General features: G+C 41.4%; 1 protein-coding gene across 10 annotated transcripts in view; it reads left to right on the top strand.

The window, feature by feature from the left end:
• The window catches only part of MCF2L (MCF.2 cell line derived transforming sequence like), a 150,375-nt gene that overhangs the window by 22,973 nt on the left and 105,861 nt on the right, over positions 1 to 21,541 (top strand). Inside the window, exon 1 of one of the 10 annotated variants that reach the window (XM_064646467.1) lies at positions 660 to 1,107. The exons of 8 other annotated variants lie outside the window; for them this stretch is intronic. In XM_064646467.1, the coding sequence (XP_064502537.1) occupies positions 1,029 to 1,107 (79 nt within the window). In that variant the 5' untranslated portion in view covers positions 660 to 1,028. Of the gene's footprint in view, positions 1 to 659; positions 1,108 to 21,541 lie in introns of those variants that run through there. One more of the 10 variants, XM_064646471.1, reaches the window with a different exon arrangement.

The raw sequence follows: 21,541 nt of genomic DNA, 5'->3' as shown, positions 1-21,541 counted from the left end.
CAATAATGAGATTTAGCAGGCGTCAAGATACCCTTTTAAAAACACAAGTGTTAAAAGCCTCATAGTTTGAAACTTGTAAAACTGTCTGTATAAAAGCACTGAAAATCAATTATGAGGAGCAGTCGTACAGCACTGTACTGCTTTCAGTCTTGTAGGATTTTCTGTATCCCCAAAAGTTTTCCAGTGGTACTGTAGCCTCTATAGCAAATGGAAATGTACTGATTATGAGGCTTGCTGCAGCGGTTCTGTTGTGTATACTCCATACACCTTGGGAGGTCCATAGATCCTGACCCTCATAGTCCTTTGCCGAAGGTGGTGCTACAGTTTCTGTGGAAATGCGGGTTTCGCAAAATTTCAAGACTGCTGCGGCACATTTAAGCAGTTCAACTCCTCCAAATAGTCCAGAAGACAGCTGTGTTAAAAGGAAATTTGAAGTCCTCAGCCTTCAAAAATGACCATTTTGAACTGAACGTGGGGGCTGGGGAGAGCGGAATCGCCCTTGGCGTGTTCAGTGGGAAGGCATTTTCATTCCCAGCTACACACCCTGGCACCAAACCGGCAAGAAGGTAGAGAGGAGCCTTAGCATTCACGTAAGCGTGAGTGAGGATGGGGCTTTCTGCGAGCTCCGGCTGCTCCCCGTTCGATGCAGCGCAGCCCTTCCCTGCCGCTTGGAAGAGGCGGGAGATAGGTCGGCTCATCAACGCTCCGCATTAATTCTGGCGTTTGAGGACTCCACTGCGGGCAAACTCTCACGCAGCGCAGGGGAGAGAAGTTTTAAGCGGTCTTGCTGTCATTAACATTCACATCTCTGGCTTCAAGCAGCGCCCGCCTCACCCAGGCGCTGCCAGCAGGGAACGTGGGCTCCTGCCTCCCTTTGTGCCGAGGGGATCCGTGCGGAGCGATTGAAATGCAAGGCTGAGAAGCACTGCTGTAGTGGTCGGGTTTGGGGTTTTTTCCCCCCTCTGCCTCCCTTCATCCTTGGAGCAGGAGGGCATGTTTGCTGTGGATTCTTTTTGTTTTATCTGAGAATGAGATGCTGGCTGAAAATTGAAGAAATGGCCCTGGAAGAATTGATGCAAAGATTAAATGCGGTTTCCCAGTGCGCTGGTAGGAGGAGCTGCTGGTCTTAAATAATGTGTTGTGTGGATGCTGTTAGTGATTTTGTAGGATTTACAGAAAATCCTGGTAATCTGACTAGCACTCTTTATGCATGTTCGCAATTAATAGGAAAGAAAACGTTAGGAGCTTTTGTCACCAGGTTAAACTTCTGTTGATATTAACACTAATTAACATTTTTAGTGCTTGGATATCCCTGAGGCATGCTTTAGAAGAGTAGTTTTGGGTAGTTTTGGGTAACTGTTAGCCCATTGAAATACTCTAAATGGGTCTTGATTCCTTTTTTTATCTGACTCGGCTGTACCTAAATTGGAGAAATTACGGATCTCTCTAGCAGAACTGGTCTAATAAGAAGCAGTGAAAAGCTCAGTTAACTGTAAGGCATTGCAAGCCAGTATTTAGGGTGGATCTAAATTGCATTTTCATTAAAATGGAGAGTCGTGTGAATTAATTGTGGTAAAGGTAGTTTTACATCTGTATAGATTAAAAATTGCAGCAGATTTGCTAAAATGGTTTTAGCACTGTAGAAACATTATTACAATTTCTGAGAGATTTTCATAATTTTTTGAAAATATAAATGCTTGTGTGTTCAAAACTAGAACTAAGAAGCAGTGTACAGTAAGGTGATCTGTAATTAGATCTGGGAGTATTTTTCGGGCTATTGCTCATACAGAGATGTAAATATATTTCAGAATAAGAAGTTACCTGGAAAGACAAGAGATGTGGTTTTTGCATCCTTAGAAACTATTTGGTTTGCCCTTTATTCTTAGTTGGTTGACAGATTACAGAAGTCTTGCATCTTCTTGTCATCTGAGGCAAACCAGTGGTTTGAGAATACAGAATATTTAAAGTATTATTCATTGCAGTACCAAAAGCTGGAATTTATCTTTCCATTTTTCTAGTCCTCTGTTTCTTATGGGTGACTTTTTCATCTTTTTCAATTTCTGTGTGTTGCAAGGAGATAATTAGCAAGATGGCTGATGCTGTAGTCTGATGAACAGATAGATTAAATGACAAATGTGGAATGAACAGACCAGCTGTATCTATTTTCCTGGACAGGGAAAGTAGGTATTTTACCTTCTTAGTAATATTTTTTGGGGGGGGCGGGAGGGAAGTAAGATTTAATCTGATGAGAACAAGCATTAAATTACAAGTAAAGGTCACCATACATACTATTTTCTTCTTCCTTGCTTTTCCTATTGATTATCTTTCTGTTTTCAAAACATATCTTTATTAAATGTCTGGATATTTGTTTCATTGCCTGTTTTGATTTTCTGAATGTTTAAGAAGAAAGTCAGTCTGATATTTGCTAGGGCATACTGTCTTTTGCCATTTATTTTAATAATCTGTATATTACTTTTTTCACTCCCTTAAAAATGTTGCTTTAGTTTTTCTAAGGCAAGATGAATTTTAAGAATATATGGTAGAATTTGTTGGGAATGTGGGAGCCTTTTCTTCCTGAATTGAAGAAGGATCCTCCAGAGTGGGAGCAGGCTGGCTGGTTTGCCTGTGACACCGCCTGTCTCTCAGCTGTGCAGCTGCAGGTACACTGTGACCTTCATGTAAGCCAGCAGCAGCTCCAAACTGCTGTTTTCACACTTGCTAGCAGCCTCTGCCCGTGTGCTGGTATTTAGCTTCTTAACCTTGCTTTTTTTTTTTTTTTTTTTTTTTTTTTAAAAGCAGCTGTTACTTTACAACCAATTTCATGTTCGTGTGGTTTAGCTGGTCCCTCTCCTCCCCCTTCTCTTTCTCTTTCTTCCTCTCTGTAATCCCTGTGCGGGTATTCCCAGGCCAAAGGCAATGCTTTCCTACAGTCAGTGATTGTATTTATAGGTGACTGTTTTAAGTTTCCTTTTTCCCTTTTTTCCACCCCCCTTATTGCTTTCAGGTTGCTTAGACCCTTTCTCTGTTGCTGCCTCCCTTTCTTGGGCTGTACCCTGTCCTTGGGTCAAATTAGCTCCTGTCTGGCTTCACAGCTGTCTTTCTGTTCACTCAGAAACCTTTTGTAAGCAGAGGTTTCCTTAACAGCCCAAGATCATATGCAGACTTTTTCCAAGCCCATTTTTCAATAGCTCCCTGCTCAAGAATGATTGAAATGCAAAGGTTCCCCTGGCTGTCCCATGGTACAGCTGTCCACCTTCAGGCATCAAGGGATTTTTTCCTTTGTAGGATCCTAGGTTTAAATAAAAAAGAGTATTCCTCTTCCTTAGCTTGGTTTGGGGGTTTTGTGTTTGTTTGTTTGTTTGTTTGTTTGTTTTCTGAATGATACCACAGGCAGGCTGAGATTCATCCCGGATAGTTTTAAGCTTCTAAGTCAGAAGAGGAATTCTCCAAAATCCATGTGCGCTGAACAGAGAGAAGGGGGGACTTTAAGAAGGAAAGTTCTTCCACCTTCTGAGGTGCACTGGTCTTTCCCTTGACAGGGACAGGGAGCCAGTAGCTGGAGTAGCTCAGTTCCTAACCTAGGAATACCTACTCACCAGGAATCCTAACCTGGTGAGTCTGGGTGTGTCTGTAATCTGTTGCTGTTCTACCACAACAGCCTTTCTGCCTCTGGCTGCTCTCCCACTACCAAGTCCCCTGTGTTAGTCTGGCACTCACACAACCTTTCTGGGCTACTCATCCCTCACTGCAGCACCAGCACTTTCCTTAGTGGTCTTTCTGCTCCCTCTGCTCTGACTAAATTCTGATTTACTCATGTTCTCAGCCCCTGTGGTAAATTACTGATCTCCTACTCCTTACTATCTCATGAATGTGTGATCCTCTCACAGTATCCCGGCCTTCCTCTGCCACATTTCACAAACCTTAGCAGCTTTCTCAGGCAAAGCTTTGATTGCTTATTTCTCATTTTCCTCACCTTATCCTCACCTTCACCTTATCCTCCTCCAACACCTTGCAGATATGTTCTTTTCTGCTTCTGGACATATTTCACTATCACGATCGTAAAGATGCTCTCTAGTTTAACCTTATCATCCTCTTCATATTCCTGCTTTGACTCCTGCTCCACAGTTCAAAATAATGTTGTACTCTGCCCTTTTCAACAACTATAAAAGGTGTTCCTACGGCATCTTCTTTTATTTTTTCCCCTATGTGCTTCTCAGTCCTCCCATTCACTCCACTACTATCAAATCACCTCCTAGACTTGGATGACCAGGTTAATTGCTGTTGCCATTTTCATATAAATCCATAAAACAAGGGAGAAGTGATTTAGAAACATTCTCTAAATTGTGTAGGTTTTTTTATTTTCCATTAGAATTGTGGGTTTATTTCAGAAAAACTGTGAAATTATTATTGATACTTAAAAAATATCCTGGTTCTGTCCATGTTTATTGTTTTGATTGATAATGACATTTTCTGTTCATTTGGCCATAGTTTTTACTTGTCTTCTTTTTGAGTTTTGTTGCTATGTTAAATTTAACCCTTTTCTGTAAATTTCTGATTATGTTCTCCCTGTAGAACAGTAGCTCAGAGGTTGAACCACAAGATAATAAATAGTTCTGGCCTGGAACCTCATGCATTGTCCATATTGCTGTCTGCTGTGCGATTTCTGCTTAGGACTCCATTTGGTCTGACTGATACAGAAACAGTGTTAAGGCACCAGCTCTTAATGTCGGTCACTACTCTACATTTGCATCAGCTCTAGGAAGCCTTGTGGTGATGGTGTTGTCTAATTCATGCAAACAGGCAATACAGATTTCACATTCCCATCCTTAATCCCATGGAAGCCCCACTAATGGTTTCTTTCCATCTTGGAAAGGTGCCACTATTACAGCTAGCATCTGTTTCCTCTCCTCAAACAAAATTTTAACACTCTGCAAAAGGAAGAAACATCTGCAAATCAAAGAAGGAAACCATGTGTGTAGTTCCTCAGTAAATATGTATGCAGTGCTAGTATTTTAAGTACATGTAACATCCCGTAGCCATTTTAGCTTCAGTCAGTTTTCAGTAGCTCCAGATTTTCTGTCTTATTCACAATTTGGGCCAAAACTTTACATTTCATTTCCCTGGCTTTGTGTTCTTGACAGGCAGGCTTCTGAAGTTTTGAAGGCTGGCTCACCTGTCTTGACAAATTAGGCACAAATGTAGGAGGAATGGACTCACATACTGATCTCCAAGTACCCAGCATCACTGGGATGAGTTGGCTTATTGCAAGGAGAAACAGGAACACCCCCAGGCACACTGAAGGGGTATTATAAAGTTGTGTACAGCTGGAAGGACCTGTTCTCTGTGTCTTCCCCACTCCTATACTCTTGCAAGCTTGCCTGCTCTTTCTTACCCTTGTAGCATCTGTCCCTGGTTCACATGATTTTCCAGTTTGGGAACTCAAAGAAATCTTTTCTGCACATGGCAGAATACTCTGTGTGTGCATGTTAATTTGGCAGGCAGGCCTGAGCGTGAACAGCATTAATTTACTATTGGCAACTTTTTACATAGCTGGTAGAGTTGAAGATATCCATGTGAGAGCTCTGAAAATCTGCAGGTTGTTAGCACATCTATTGTACCCAGGTGAAATTCAGTGGTAGTGGGGGATGCCTCTGCTTGATATTAATTTGCTGTCCCTTCCTTTCAGCTTTCCTGCACCTATGTTGAGCTGAACTGTGAAAGATGCTTCTGATGTTCCAGCCCAGAGAGTATAAAGTAGGCATGGTCTTCCTGACATAAGAGTATAAAGTAGGCATGGTCTTCCTGACATAAGGTTTAAAATTTGAAAAATAAGAGTGGGAGCTGCAGTTGAACAATTAAGCAGATAGGACTGTATTGCTCATGTTTTCTATGAGCGTGCACTGTCACAGCTTTTGTGACCACCTGCATGGCATCCATTTCTTAGTATATTCTGGTCTAAATCAACATCTTTATTTTAATATTGAAACAGAAGGACCTAGTGAAATTAGTGGGAGTAAGGTTCAGAGTTAGCAATCATCCTTCTTAAAGTGAGCTAGCTGCCTTTTTGGGAGTCTAAGGAAAAATATTTTGATCAACATTAAGGTTGATTAAATTTTATTATTAACCAAGGTATTGTCACTTAAAGATGGCTTTCTTAAAGGGTTTCTTTTTTACATACCAAAGAAAATAAAATTATATTCATATGCACTTCTTGGGACTATCAGTGATCTCTTTACATCATCTACCCCAGTCTTTCACTGATTTTAATGGCAGTTGCTGAACTGCAGTAGGAAAATTCACCCTATGCGGATAGCTTTCAACAGACTGGGGACAAAATAGGCATTAAACAGGAAATGATCACCCATTTAGAGTGGCTTTTCAGAGGATTGCAGGGTGTATATTTGTCAGTCTCCCATTCAGTTTTTGAACTTTGGGTATGTATACTTAAAGCTTGCGGAGCCAGAAATGTCCTACCTGGACTTATGTACTTAGTGATATGAAAGAAGAAAAAAGCCTGTTACTCTGATGCATTTTTATTATCGTGGTGTCTCAGAATACTTTCTTGGCAAGAGTGCCTGGCACAGCTGCCTGCCACACTTCCAACTGCAGAGAGCCAAGCTGCAAGATTACCTCGTGCATATCAAATAACAGGGAACTTCTGCAGAAAAGGAACAGCACAGAGCTGTCTGTATGTAACACAGGGGTCTTGTCTTCAAGGTGTTTGCTCTAAGCTGACCCGCTGAGCAAAGCCAGGGAGCACGAGGCGTTTTCATTTAATGAAGGACATCAAGTGAGCTACTTGAGATTTTGTTGTGTGACAGCCCAACAACTTCTTAAGGTTTTGAGTATCTGAAACAATGTATTTCAGCTGGAAGTTTGGGCCTTCTGTTTTACAATATATGGCAAAGCCACTTTAATTTAGTTCCATTGTTTCTTTTGTCTTGTCCTATTAAATAGCAGCTTTTATTTCAGACAGAGAGCATGATCTTGGATGCTTTTGTGTGGATTAATCACTTGTAGGTGTCTTGAGTTAAGCCTGCAATACTGTGTTAGCTATTCTGACCTCTCTCTAGTTATCCCCATAGCTGCATAGCTCAAGCATGAGCCTCTTGGCTCACCACACATAGGAATGCAGCTTTGTGGTTGAGGCAAACTGTCTGATAGTCCAGCCTTTAACATTGCCTTTAACAGCACTGGGTGCAGCTACCTCAAGCCTTGTGCAACAGTCAGCCTAAGCACACAGTCCTGGGCTGTGATGGAGACAGGATCATTGTCTTGGAGGTTGACTTCCTGCAGTCTGGGCAGTTTCAGACAATAGATCCCCTCACCTACAGCAATCTTGGATATTAGTTATATCCTCAGTCTGTCTCTGCTGGTCTTTTTGTGGCTTTTGAGTTTTTGTACTAATGCTTTAAATTCCTTGACGACTGATGGGAAGTCCTCTTTGAGTTGTGATATACCAGGGGCATGGAGCTGGCTGTTGGGCTTTCCACATGGCTCCCTGAAGCAGCAGGAAGTCAGGCACAATGAAACCTGTGCTGCAATGAAGATATGTTAAAGGTGCTACACAAAAGGTGTAACTGGCTGTGAATTCCAACATAGGAGTAAGCTGAAATGGAGAAGCCTTGTGATAGCTATCCCCAAATGTTTTTATCTTCATGTGAAGGCTGATGGTATTTGAGCTTAGTAGAAGCAGGTGTCATAGTGCCTTAGGTGGTTAAATCCCTTAGAGGACATGGGGGAAGGCAGCTTTCTAGGAGGATGTGGTGTTCAAATTGTGGCAAGCTGATAAAGCACAGTGCAGCGTGGTACTGCCAGGTTTTGGAGACTTAGGTGTGTAATGCCACTTGGCAGCAGTCTGCCTTCTTAAAATTGATAATCTGGGCAAACAGGTCTTTGGCAAGTTGAGAACTGCACTGCTGTGTGATAGATAAGCTCTTGTTTTTCACCTGTGGTATTACTTCAGGGGTGTAAGCGCTGTCCCCCTTCATGTGTTTGAGGCGTTTGGTAAGTGACAGTTTTACTAAAAGTCTTTCTGTCTTTAGCATTTCATGTGGTAGGCAGAAAATTTGCACTGAGAAGTTGACTGTCCTAGTTCTTTTATAGTTTGAATTCTTGTTGATCCAGAAATGTATCTTCCTTTTCTTTCAATTCCTGCCTGTCGCTTGTAATGTAAAGGGAGGGTGGCTTTGCATATGAAACACCAAGATAATTGATATAAATAGAAAATAATGAGAATACACATATCTGATTTTAAAAATGACTCTTCAGGCTGCAACCTTTGTTGTTAAAAAGATAAAACTATAAATTGCAGCCTTTCTGTAAGCAGTCCTGTGTCTAGCTTCTGGGCTGGACAAAGTGCATTCCTCTGGTCAGTCTTTTGTCCTAGGCTGTTGGTTGTCTCTCCAAGTTACCCCATGTCACTTAGCTGGTCAGTTTAAGTTACCTCATGTCACCCGCCAGTGTTTTAACAGAAGTTTTGTTTGTGTTTGAGGGAGGAATTTTTCCAGCTTACTTTGGAGATTGTTGACAATGGAATAAAAAAAGGAGAACATGGGGTATGGAAGCAAAACAGGTGTGTTTGGTTATGCAGCTTGGATGAGAATAGAAAGCTGGCAGAAATGAGGTGGTATAAAAAGATTTTCTATGTGTTTTGGTCATAGATGGCATTTAGTAGGACGTGAAGCTGGGTCCCCCATAATACAGCGTCTGAAACACAATAGCTTTATGTTCAATATTTATGATGGAATATGATGTACACACAATCACAAGAATGATGAAAATTTATCATGAGTACTTAATTGATACTTGAGTAGATGCCAGGCTTTAATTATGAGATAGTTCCTGTCTGCTCAGGACCCAGACATTTGCTGTGATCCTGGCACAGCTGGTTTTGTTGAGAATAGCCACAGTTAAAAATTCCATTTCTGGGTTCTGTGGAAAGGCTGCTGAGGCTGCAAGTGATCTGTGGGAGAAAATGGGCATTTCCATATCAGACAAATCCCTTGTGAAGTAATTTATGAAGTAATGGTAAGAAAAATATATAAAACAACACATAGCATTTTTAGCTTTTTAGTTGTATGCTTTCTTAATTTCCTTCTGCTGAATCTCTTCAGTGTTTCTTACCCCCAGCTCATGTTTTACTGGTCTTTCAAGGACATTGCAGTCTGCTTCTGACTTCAGTGCAATCGTTGTTTCCTTTGAAAATGGTATACCTGAATTGCTTTGAGAGCACACAGCCTGGAGCAGGAGAGGGATATAAATAGAAACAGCTCTCTGTTGTTGTATGAAGACAGAAGATTAATTGTTTCAGTGTGGCAGGTGGAGGTGTTTTTCAAAGTAATTGTTTACATTTTTGAAGATCTGACAGAGAATTAAAAAGGTCTAGGTGGCACAGAGGGCTGACATAATTTTGTATTAGGAGAGTAAAAATATGCATTAAATACTACGTTGTTAATTTTGCATGGTGTGCTTAGCAATTATCCAAGTTAAAGTAGTACTAACAGTTCCCACCCAGCCTTCAGAAAATCAGGAACAAACGTTTCTGCATCCTATCACCTGTCTTTTAAAACATGGAAACAGCACAGTTACTCTGGGCTTTATTTGACATTCCTTTTAAACACCGTCTAAGTCCCACCATGGACTAGGGCTGCATTCATTAATGACTCTGTCTGACATTTGTATGATGCTGTAGGGAACCCTTATTGGAGCTGGTGAGAACAGGCAGGATTTCAATTTTATCCCCAAAGGAGGGTGAGAGATTAGAGAGATCCAATAGTAGTTTGAAGGGAAATACAGGTATTTGAGACCGTCCCGATGTGCGACTGCCAAGGCAGGAAGGGATATGGGTGTTACCGTTTGGCACTGAGATCCCGGAGAAGCCCCTCCTGTTCCCCCATGTTCCCTTAGGAGTTCCTCTCCCATCCTTTCCCGTCAAGTAGCTCCTGACTTTTTGCACGTGGACATTGCCTGAGCTGCAGCGTGGCTTGTGGCTCTTTGGTGTGCATCCTGCCTGAGAAGGAAGGCAGGAGCAGGCAGTGCTATGAGACAGAGGAGCCTTCCCACTCACTCAGTAGCACCATCATCCTGGACCAGCAGTCTTGCTGGTTTGACAACCAGTTTGCAAGTTTCCATGACACGTGAGACGTGTGATGGCCCATATAGTTAGACCTGACATTAAAGAAGAACAAATGCAGTATATACTATCAGGTTTAAAGATACACATGGAAGAAAAGGAAGCAAGGCAAATATACATCCACCCTCCACTCTTTCCTAACCCTTCTCACTGCTTTGTGCTGCTGGCAGCAGATCATCTGTGGGTTGGTCATACGAGGACTATTTTTGTTCATTAGGCTCTGTGGGGCCTCACAAGCCTTGCCATGTGTGTGCCGCTGTCCTGTGCAGGGAGCAGGAACACACTGGGTGCTGTGTCAGGGCTTTGCAGAGCCTGCCTCTCACCAGATCCTACCCTACAGCCTGTCTGAGACTTCATGAGTTGTCATAGCCATCAGGGACCTTCATCCCATTGAGCTCAGAGCAATTTACTAGAATTGGGAAGCACTTAAGAAGAAGTTACAAAAAGCGTCAGGTTTAATTTTATAGCATCATTAATGCTGGAGATCTTAGACTTTGAACATTACCAATGCATTCACAAAACACTTAAGGGGGAAAAACTTAGTTTGAACTATTTATGCCTTTAGAATTAATTTTTTGATGGTCAAAGCCTGATTTTTAAAGTGTGTTGCTAATAAGACATTAGGCAATGAATTAGTAAGTTATTAAGATATGAACAAATGAAACTGTGTTTGTTTTAAAGGCTGGTCATCTGCTCTGCTCTATTTTTTGCACAACCTGCCAAACCCTTTCCAGATGAGCTATACTGCTCTCGACAGCTCCCTGCCTCGAGTAACTTGTTATCTGTATTTGACACAGCAAAAAAGGAAACATTAGACAAGCATGGTGGAACTGATGAGGGGGGGAGGAACATTCCCAGCAGAAATAAGGTCAGGCTCATCACTGCACCGTACTGTCAGTGGGCTTCAAGGGGTTTTTCTAACTGCACTTGCTCTTGTTTTGGAGAATAAGGGAGCTGTGCCCCCAGTATCTCTTCGCAGGTCCAGTCCTCTGCTTAGAATCATAGAATCAGCTGGGTTGGAAGGGATCTTTGAGATCATCAAGTCCAACCCTTGATCCACTACCGCTGCGGTTACTAGACCATGGCACTGAGTGCCACATCCAGTCTCTTTTTAAAAATCTCCAGGGACGGAGAATCCACTACTTCCCTGGGCAACCCATTCCAGTGTCTGACCACCCTCTCTGTAAAGAAATTCTTTCTAATATGTAACCTAAACCTCCCCTGGCACAACTTGAGACCATGCCCTCTTGTCTTGCTGATAGTTGCCTGGGAAAAGAGACCAACCCCACCTGTCTACAACCTCCTTTCAGGGAGTTGTAGAGAGTGATGAGGTCTCCCCTGAGCCTCCTCTTCTCCAGGCTGAACAGCCCCAGCTCCCTCAGCCTCTCCTCATAGGACTTGTGCTTGAGTCCCTTCACCAGCCTAGTTGCCCTCCTCTGGACCTGCTCCAGCACCTGAATGTCCTTCCTGAACTGAGGGGCCCAGAACTGGACACAGTACTCCAGGTGTGGCCTCACCAGTGCAGAGGTGAGAGTCCTGTTGTGGCTCCTGCCCGGCTGAGTCACCTGGGTTTACTCTCCTAGAGATGAGGTGGAATGGGAGGGAGCAGGGCAAGCGAGAGTTCGGCACCTGTGCATCTCCTCCCCTGATAAAGTCAGGGCATGGCTAGGGTGGGAGCCTGGGGAAACAGCAGTCACTCCTCTCATCTGCAGGCAGCCTGTGTGGCATCTGTTCAGTGATGACTGTATGTGAACCTGGATATCCAGGGCTATTACCTGGTCTTGTTCTTCACCTCAGATGCTTCTGTCAGCAAGCAACTAAAGTTATGTTATGAACAGTAAGATATGAAATAGCATTTTTGCTCCGATGTTTTAGTTTCCATCTTTGTAATTTTTTTTAGGGCTTTTTTTTTAGGTTTTGAGAAATTGATTGAAAAATGGTGTAAAATGTCTCATTTCATAACACTTAATGCAGAATTGTGGTTTTTGTGGTGTAGAGACAACTCCTGGTTAGCTTGTTAGGTTCTAACAGCTGTTAGACGGTCAATCAACAAAACTGTAGTTTTCCCAAACAAAACCTTCTAATGTGAAGCAGCAGTTTGACTCCTAGTAATAAACCATGTTATTGCTATCTAATAAATGAGGCCAGTTAAAACAGACAAACAAAACCAAACCCCAACTGCAATAATTTTTAATAAAGGTTTTAGTTTTTTAAGCTTTTTGAAAACAGTTGTCCCAAACCATTTTGCAAGAACATTACTTTTTTTCTCTTCCTTGTCTTTGGCTTCACATGGTTTCTATTGCATTAGGTGAGAGAAAGGTACCTTGCAATTATTGGAATGATCGAACTGGTGTGATTTGTTGATTCAACAGAAATCTGCCGTTTTTTGCTTTGGTTTGGTTTTTTTGGGGTTTTTCTTTGGTTGTTTGTTTGGGGCGGGTTGTTTGTTTTTTTGTTTGTCTGTTTTGTGGAGGGGAGAGAAGTGTGCTTACTGTCATATCTGTGGCCTGCCCTGCCTCATCTTGTGGTCAGTTGAGCTAATATCAGGGCAACAGTGGGAACACATGGCCGTGGTATTGGAGGGACAGGATGGGGTATGACTGTCCCTTCAGTAGTGCTCTGCAGTGAATTCAGGGGAGAAATGGTGAAACTCCTGTGACCATCTCCCATAATTTGTGTTTCCTGGATAACTGAATCATGTATGATCATCTCTTTTAGAAGTTTACTGTCTTGGTTAACCTCAAATCTGAAACGGGTATTTTGTGGTAGAATGTTACAGCTGTTGGTTTGTTGGCTGGCAAAGCAGAGAGAAGATCTGTTTGTTGCCTGACTTCTGCAGAGATCTGCATGGATCCACTATGCATTAAGCTACCCATTAAGCCCATTAAGTTTCTGGGCTGAGTCTTTTAACTTCTTGATGCATGCTTCTGTCAGTATTTAATTTAATTAATTTTGAGCTCACCAGTTATCTTAGAGTTCATTTTAGTAGGTGTAGTATCAGGCTCTTAGTCTTTCATGTTGTGTGAATTAGAAACGTGATATTTCTGTTCATTCTCTCCTCTGTCTGTAACTGAAGACTGCTGCACTTTAAGATGTGATATCTTCACACAGTTTGTTTTCATGCAAAATTTTATTTGATTGCTGTGAAAGGTAGAAATACTTACATTTTATATGGCACCACTTATCCAAGCTCTTTTGCAAAAATTTTCACACCTGTTAAATAAATACATGATGTCTTCAGCAATATGTTTCAGTGGACTTCAAAGATGAAACCTGTGTAGTTAGAAATTACAGGGAAATTCAGATTTCCAGTATGTATAAACCAATACTAGAATTTCTTCAGGTACCACATTGTTAACTCCCAAGCTGAGTAAATAAGATGCAGGCACAGACAGTGATTGACTTAGAACATTGTGTTTCCCTTTGCATCTTGACCTTGCACTATGCCTAAAGAAACAAACCTGTGATGGGATGGTGGCTGGGAAGACACAAGGTTGAAAGCTGAATGTACAGACTAAGTCTAGAAAGTATTACTTTTAGTTTGATATTTTTTGTGACTTTAGTGAGTTAGTGTATATTCCTTTCTAGTTCAGTGAATATTATCAATTACAGTTTTGCCTTAGCTGAATCTAAAATTGAATCTGAGAAAAAATTTTGAAAAACATCATTGCTCAAACTGAATAGAGACAAAGTATACATTGTATTAATAACGACTTCTAAGTATCTGTAAGAAATGAACTGCAATGATAAGAAGAACTAGAAGTATTTTTTTAATGAAATACCTTTTTTGATTTTTTTTCCAAGCCTATCTGTTGAAAGCTACAAATATTTTTGCCACTTATCCTGTTCTGTCCAAGAAAACACAACTTTGTGACAGCTATGTGCTGTTTTGCTAGCTTTGATTTGAAACATCTTATTAGGTGTTTCTTTTTTCCACTTAGAAGTCTACACTCATAATAAACTCATCATTCAGTGCTAAATTATTTATCTTAAAAACGTTTTGCCATTTACTGGGTATTAACTTTTATTATTTACTTATAATACTTGCAAAGTTAACATGAGATATACGTATTTTTTTACTTTGTGTATGCTGTCAATTCATGTTACAGTTTGATGAGAATATATTCAAGCTCTCAAATTTCTTGTTTCAGTTGGAAAAGTGCCTTAAGTCATGAAATTAAGGCACGAGATTTACTTCGAAAAGGAAACAAGGTACATCTAGGTTTGTGTGACTGCCAGATGTTTGCCCCTTCAAGCCCTCATGTTTTTTGCTCTGTCTGCTCATCATCTGTAAGATCATGAAAGCGTTGGTGTCTCACCACACTTCATTAAAATTTGTGCCCCTAAAAACCATTAATACTTGTCAAAATAAACTGTAATTATGTTATTTCTTATCGTGATATCTTGTTTGCACATGTGCACTGCTCTCTCTATCCTTGCCTACGTGGTAGGGCACATACCTGCATCGATAAAATATGAACAGGATGATCCCAAGTCTTGCTTGTCTGTTTTCTTTAAGATACTCGAGCAAAACTGCTACTCAAAGTGAAGGACCAATCAGGCAGCACTGAACAGGAAGCACATGGGCATCCAGGCAAAGCCAGAAGCAGTTTCCCTTGCATGGTAGAGCTGCTCTCAACCTCTCAGGACTTGTATGAGGAGAGGAAAACTCTCATCTTGGCCTTCCACTCGCATTACTGCTGTCCTAAGCAGGTCCCTCTTCAGATCTCCTGTCTGAGATCCATCTGCTGCACCCAGGCTCACACCACACTTCCCCTCCTAGTGCCTGTATCTCCTCTGCCCTCACTGTTTTTCAGTCCCTGTTGGCCCTCCCCGGCCTGTACCAAGTCCCTGTCCTTCCACGGGCCTCCTCGTAGTGTCTCCTTTCACTAAAAGGTGCTTTTGCCCAGCATCTTCTGTCACCCAGGTCCAGCCTCCTTTCCCCTTTTTGCAAGCCTTCCCTAAGCTGTGGGCTTGAGTCCACCTAGTCCCAGCAGCCACGTTTTCCCTGCTGGGGATCCTTTTGCCCCCCACACCTGGTGGTCTTTCTACCAGTGAAAGGAGGCAGAGGTGTGCATCAGGGAAAGGAGTGAGCTCCAGGCCAGACTGAGTGTTTCTGGGGAGCCGTGGCAAACCATGAGGCTAGAGGTGCCTTAACCCCTTCCAGTTGCTGTCATTATACCACATCTTATGTGCTGAACACATTATGGATAGAAAACTGTCTTCTGGGTATGGTGGAGCTTGTTTTAAATGCTCAAAGAGGTTCCTGCTGAACTTAAAGTCAATGACAAGACGTAAGAGTTTGTTAAAACCAGAAGGTAGAAAGATGCTAATACAGTGTGGGTAAGAGATGTGTCTGCTTGACAGGACATGGAGGAAGTAGATCCTAAATCCTCACTGCTGTAAAAGATTGCATCTCCCACCCAGCACCTAACAATACAGACTACTTTTGGAGGTCCTTTGTTAGTAGGGCCCCTTTCAGAAAAGAATGGAGATCTTGTTCTAGCAATCCTTTAATGACTATGTCTGTCTGTGCACATTTGGGGGAGGGGGGGATCAGAGAGCCAGATGAATTTTAACAGAAGGTCTTTGTCTAAAATATATGCACATTAAGAAAGAAATATATTTTAAATCAATTTTTGAGAAAAAATGTGAAGTTACTGAAAGAAAGATAAAGTGTAGTGGTATTTTGTTCTGTTTCGTGGTCTCTATGTAGTACATATTCAGAGAATGGTACTTCAAACCTATTTCCATTTTTTCAACCTATTTCTGATTGAATTTTATTTAAAAGAAGTTCTTCAGCTGCATATATAAGGCAGTCAATACATTTAGAAAGGCTGAATTATGAGGAATTCTGTTTGCTGTCCTTGTCTTCATCATGTGTAGAGGTTATTTGGAGTTGTATAAAAACTCAGCTGCTAATGTTATTTCTTAGATCTTTATTTTTTGAACACCAAAATAAGAAGATGTAATCCTTCAAGCAAACAGAATAGACTTGGTAATTGAAGGCTTGAAGATTTAGGATCTGTCCATTGTTTTATAGCACTGTCCACCCACTACAAATGAATTTATAATTTATTCTCCTAGTCTATGATAACCTAATCACCTTCCAGCACTGGAAAGGTCTTCACACTTATGATTTAGTCAATTCCATCCCCCTAAAACATGGAGCAGGGCTTTAATTGCCTTTCGGGAAGAATTTTGCCAATAGGTAAATGGAGCCTCATTTATTCATTTGCAGACAGAAACTGCTTACTCTAGTAGCTCTGAAGTTTGTGCAGACTTCAGAGCTACCTTAAATACATTTTTTTAGCTCTTTTTAATGTCTGAAAAGTTAACACAGACTTGAAGGCTACTTTTCTCTCCTTTGACAAAGGACTTTGACTGTCATGCTTATAGTTTCTGTACTTTCTAACAACTGTTAAATATATAATGCTACATCATTTATCTGCCTCCACGTGTGTACAACTTGTAAATAATTTAATGTTTTGCTTTACCACTTGGCCTCTTCACATAACTCTAAAATGAAGAAGATAAAATTCTTCTAAATTATTTATTCACTGGGAAATTGAAACAACTGACATAAATTAAGCACTAAAAATGGTTCCCTTTTTCTCTGTGGAAATCAAAGCGGTGAACACAATTGGCTGACAGCAAGGGAGCTAAATGGACAAGATGATCATAGTATAATTTAGATTGGAAAGGGCTTCTGTGGGTGTCATCTAACCCAACCACCTGCTCAAAGCCAATCTACTTACCACAGACATACTCGGTCGAGATTTGAATGCCTCCAAGGGTGGAGACGTTCCACTGTGGAGATGTTCCAGGAGTCTCCTGTGTCCTTGGGAACACAAACAGGGCACATTGGACCTGTTGCCCAGCTATTTGATGGATTTTCATGGTAGTCTGCAGTGTTAAAAGTTTTCCCAGTGGTTACAACCTTTGTGGTAAAGCATACAGGTGCTCTAGTGTGGTTGTGGCAGAGCAAAAAATTTTGCAGCTCTCTCTAAATGGACCTTTAATATATTAAAACAGTGACTTTATGAAGATTTCTAGGTCTTGCTACTTAAAATAATTTGGTTTTGTCAATTTTCCTAGTAGCCAATTAGTTACTTACTATGTCTTGTTTCATGTTGGCATATTCATATACTATACATTGTAGTAGTTGTCACAGGTTGTTTTAAATGTTTGAAGAGAATTAAATGATTGTACATAAGGAAATGTGATAAGATGTTATTAGTATCCAGAACAGAAGCAAAGACCAGGCATGTAGCTGCAAAGCAGATTGTGTAATTTGTGGTTTAATATTCTGCAAAGTTTCTACACTCAGTAACAGCCTTTCCCCTGATATAACTTTGGTGTGATCTGCATTTACTTGGATTTGCAAGCAGCTGGGAAGTTCTGAAATATTTGAGTATTGTGTACCTTTAGCATGAACTGCAGCATCTTTTCTGTTTCGTTTTCTCTACCTGCTTCTCACTCCTGGGGTATATCTGGGAATCCTGTATATTCTTCTAATGGGGAATGTCAGTACTCATGATGCTTTCCAGATGCCCTGCCTGTGTTTGTGGATACTAAATGAAAAATATCCCTTGCAGACCTGTATGTAACTAATAGAGGTGCCTGGTACTGATGGCTTTACACATCACGAGTCTGAGCAAAGATTGCTCCTGTGACCAAGTCTGTTTTGTGTTTGATTGCATAATGAGAGGACCAGCTCCCAAGATGATCCTGCCCTTGGATTTGGTCTACCACTGCTGTTTGTTGAACAGTCTGCTCTGCTAACTGTTGTCAGTCACCTACATGAAACTCCAGAGGTTGTTTGAAGAGCAAATTACTTTTTCTGCAGTAAGAAGGGGATGTGTACAGAGACGAAAATACACACAGTTTAAATGCACGAGGACAGTTTACGTATGGCATAGTGGATGGAGTAATTGTGACCTGGAAGAGATGCCAGCTTTCCGGAGGTAGTCTGCAGATTACCCTTCTCGCAGATCCCAACTGCTACATCCCTGAGATCAAGTCCCTGGTATCAGTCTTTTAGTGTGAGCATTTGGGCCCCTCTTCCTGAGTAGTTGCATTTTCATGGTCATCATCATTTTCCTCAAACAAACTGGGATTTATCAAGTTGATTTGAGGATGAAGAGTGAAGCAATAGTGCAATGTTTTTAATTATCAAATTTTTCAGAAACACATCCTTAATGGAGAGCAGAGCATGCCTGTGTAACATTTCTTCTGTATAAAGAAAGAACAAATCAAAAGTGCTGTCTTTAACTGTGCTAACTTTAACTGACAAGTGAGAAGCCTTCCTTAGATTGTCTGGAAAAAAATAATCTGTGAATCCAAATGTAACAAATGAGACCAAAATTAGTGAGGGAGGAAGGGGCTGTTGGCTGGAATTGACCTTTGGTTGTATGACTCTACAGCTGTGGGGACCCACATTTTGTACCCTTTGCAGGCTTTATTCGCATGAGAGAATATACAGGAAAATATTTTTGCTCAGGTATAACCTAGGATTTTTTGGTAATGTCTTGACTGTTTCTTTCTCAGTAGCTTCCATACTAACAATGTTTTCATGCTGTATGACTATGTCAAGAGGAGCCGTGATTTCATCACTGCCTATTTCTACTTTATATATTTAATTCACAAAATCTTCAGTGTCTTTCAACACATTTTGAATTAGTAATTTATTTGGAGACTGTAATTCCAATGATACATTTACCCATTGTGCCTTTATTGGGGTTCTAAATGTATAGCCATAAATAGTCATGACTAGTGCTATTTTATTAAATAATGTGAAGATCTCAGCTGAAGAATCCAAAAAAGACAAGCACCGCTTGCAGTGCTATTTTAGGAAATAACTGTTAAGCAGTATACTCAACCTGGAAATCAGTAGGTACCTATAATTTCAGCAGCTTTTTACATGCCACATTACACACCATCGTTATTGACTTCTTCAACCAGGAGCCACATCATGTGTCTCTGTCCTGCTTGCTCTACCTGGAATGTATTCATGTATAATTCACTGTTTGGCTGCACAAATGTAAAGGCCCACACAAAGGAAGCTAGAAGTCACTGGGAGCAGGAACCCTCCCTTTGACAGCAGTATAGAGTCAGGTCAAACAAAGTTTCTGTGTCATGGTGGCTGTATTCAGTGCTGGTGCTTGCTGATATGATGCTATAGATAGAAGGAGTTTCTCAGTCCTTTTAAGGATTACAGTGATAATAACTGCATATCATCCAGCATTTTTTAAAAATTTTTCAAAGGAAATGGTTGATTTTTAGTTCTCAAAGAGCTTTTCATTATTCAACTGAAACATGGACTTGTCCTAGTCCTTTGCAGTTCCAGATGGCATAAAGACCTGTGCTGGTTTAAAAAGTAAACCGGCAGGAGAAATGAACCCAACTCTAGAGAGATTGTAAATCAGAGTTACAGTTTACTAAAAATAAATTACAATAGATGCAACGATACAGAGAAAAACTGGTTTTAACTCATGAAAAACAGATGTATAACCCAGCCCCCTGGGACAAGAACAGAACAGTGTTCATTGTCCTCTGTGCTGAGCACCCTGTGGCCCCTCTGGGTGCAAAGTAAAAGGAAAGGAAAACCTGTTGGTCCAGGTGATGGTGGCAGTTCTGTTGAGGTAACGATTGCAGTCTTGTTGAGAGTGGCAGTGGCAGCCCTACTGGAGTTCTGGTCCTCCTCTGGATCTGACGAGTGGTACCAGAAGTCGCAAAACCCCAAGATTATATGCTCAGGTTCAAGTAGATTCCAGTACCTCCCCCAGGGCAGAGGGTTTCACAATGAGTGATTTAACTCTGTGAGTCTTGGGTTATTTTTGTCATCTTTGGTGGTCTAGGTGTTGCAGCTGCCTATTATGCCAGTCCAGTATGGGCCATTAGCAGAGATGACCCCTCAGGCTGGGTGTGAAGGTGCTAATTCCTCCCTGGAGGGGAGTTATCACAGCTGAGTCATTAGGTGTGCCCTGGGCAGCTGCTGCAAATGATCCATTATCAACAGTCCATCAGAAATTACATAGAGGGTGTAGAATACACAGTTTTGGTTATACTCACGTAGTAATAAACTGGTCCTGGCCTCTGTAACTAGGACAAGACCCTTGCTCTCTCTTCCACTGTATGTTTAGATATACTAGCATGCATGTCCTAAATTATGGCTGTGTAATTAAAAGATGTCTATTAGAACTGACTAGCTGATAAGCAGACTGAGGCAAACTAACTCTGAACCAACTAAAAGTTTGACTGGCTAGGAGACTGGCGAACATCCCACCAATAAATCCATTCATCCCAGTTCAATTAAGTAGGCTTATCTGCACACGGGGAAAATCCCATTTTGCTGGAGGCCTACGTGAGCATCGTCAAAATCGGCAGTTCAGGAATGTTCATTAATATTATGAAAATCTCATTCCTTCTCCCAACACTTATGTGATTTATCACTCTATAACCATTTCAGAAGGTTGCTGTACAACACCTGCTCTGCTGTATCCTAACAGTAGCCTGAGAAAAATTGCTTGAGGTTCTTACAGCCTAGGGATTTTTGCAGCATTTTTGAAAGGTCCCTAAAAGGTATTACTCATAGCTGCATACAAGCTTTGTGAAGTATTAACAGCACTACTTCTTTTGCACAGAGTGGATTACTGCCATATAAATTTGTAATTGGTGCAACAGTGCATGCAGAAGAATTTCAAAGTAGCTACTCAACTGAAAACTCTCTTGTTTTATTAATAGCCCATTCATGAAGAGACTAAAGAGGGAGGATTGTGAAATGTGGAAAAGAATTGAAGTCTGATAGAGAAGACGTGAGAGCTGAGCATTGGATTCCTTGGGTCCAAAGCACATGGTAACAGAGAACGCTTTTCAGAAGAAGGAAGTTAGGGAAGCAGAGACCGAAGGCTCAAAGGGTGCTCCTGGCCTGTGGTGGCACAGCAAGACAACACCCTCTGTGTGTGCAGGTGTGCAGCAGTCATTGCTCACTGGACACATTACGTTATTGAGAACAGTAGAAGCTGTAGCCAGGGCTCACCCCTGCTGGGAGCTGTCAAAATGCTTTGATCCAGCAGCAGTCTGTACCATATTCTGCATTTCATAATTGGCAAAGGTATCATCTTTAGGAAAAGACCTTCTGAAAGTCAGTCATCTAATCATGGGGTTTGCAATGCCCTGGACCTCAGTAAAATCTGCCTCCCTGGACAATTGAGAAATGTGTTCCTTGGCGGTGCAGCAGGTTGCTCTGTCTCCCGTAGAGAAACTAAGGAAGTGGAGATTTCATTAGTGAGTAGTGTTCACTACTCTCAAATGAGCAGACCAACATGGGGAGAGCAGCAGTATCTGGCCAGAGTGTAAGTGCATGTAACCTCCTTTTCCTTCTCTGCGTCTAGCAGAAATCAA

Source organism: Pseudopipra pipra, chromosome 2 (assembly GCF_036250125.1).
Source record: "Pseudopipra pipra isolate bDixPip1 chromosome 2, bDixPip1.hap1, whole genome shotgun sequence".
NCBI lineage: Eukaryota > Metazoa > Chordata > Aves > Passeriformes > Pipridae > Pseudopipra > Pseudopipra pipra.
Note: the sequence above shows the minus strand (reverse complement) of the source record. Positions and strands in the feature narration are given on the sequence as shown.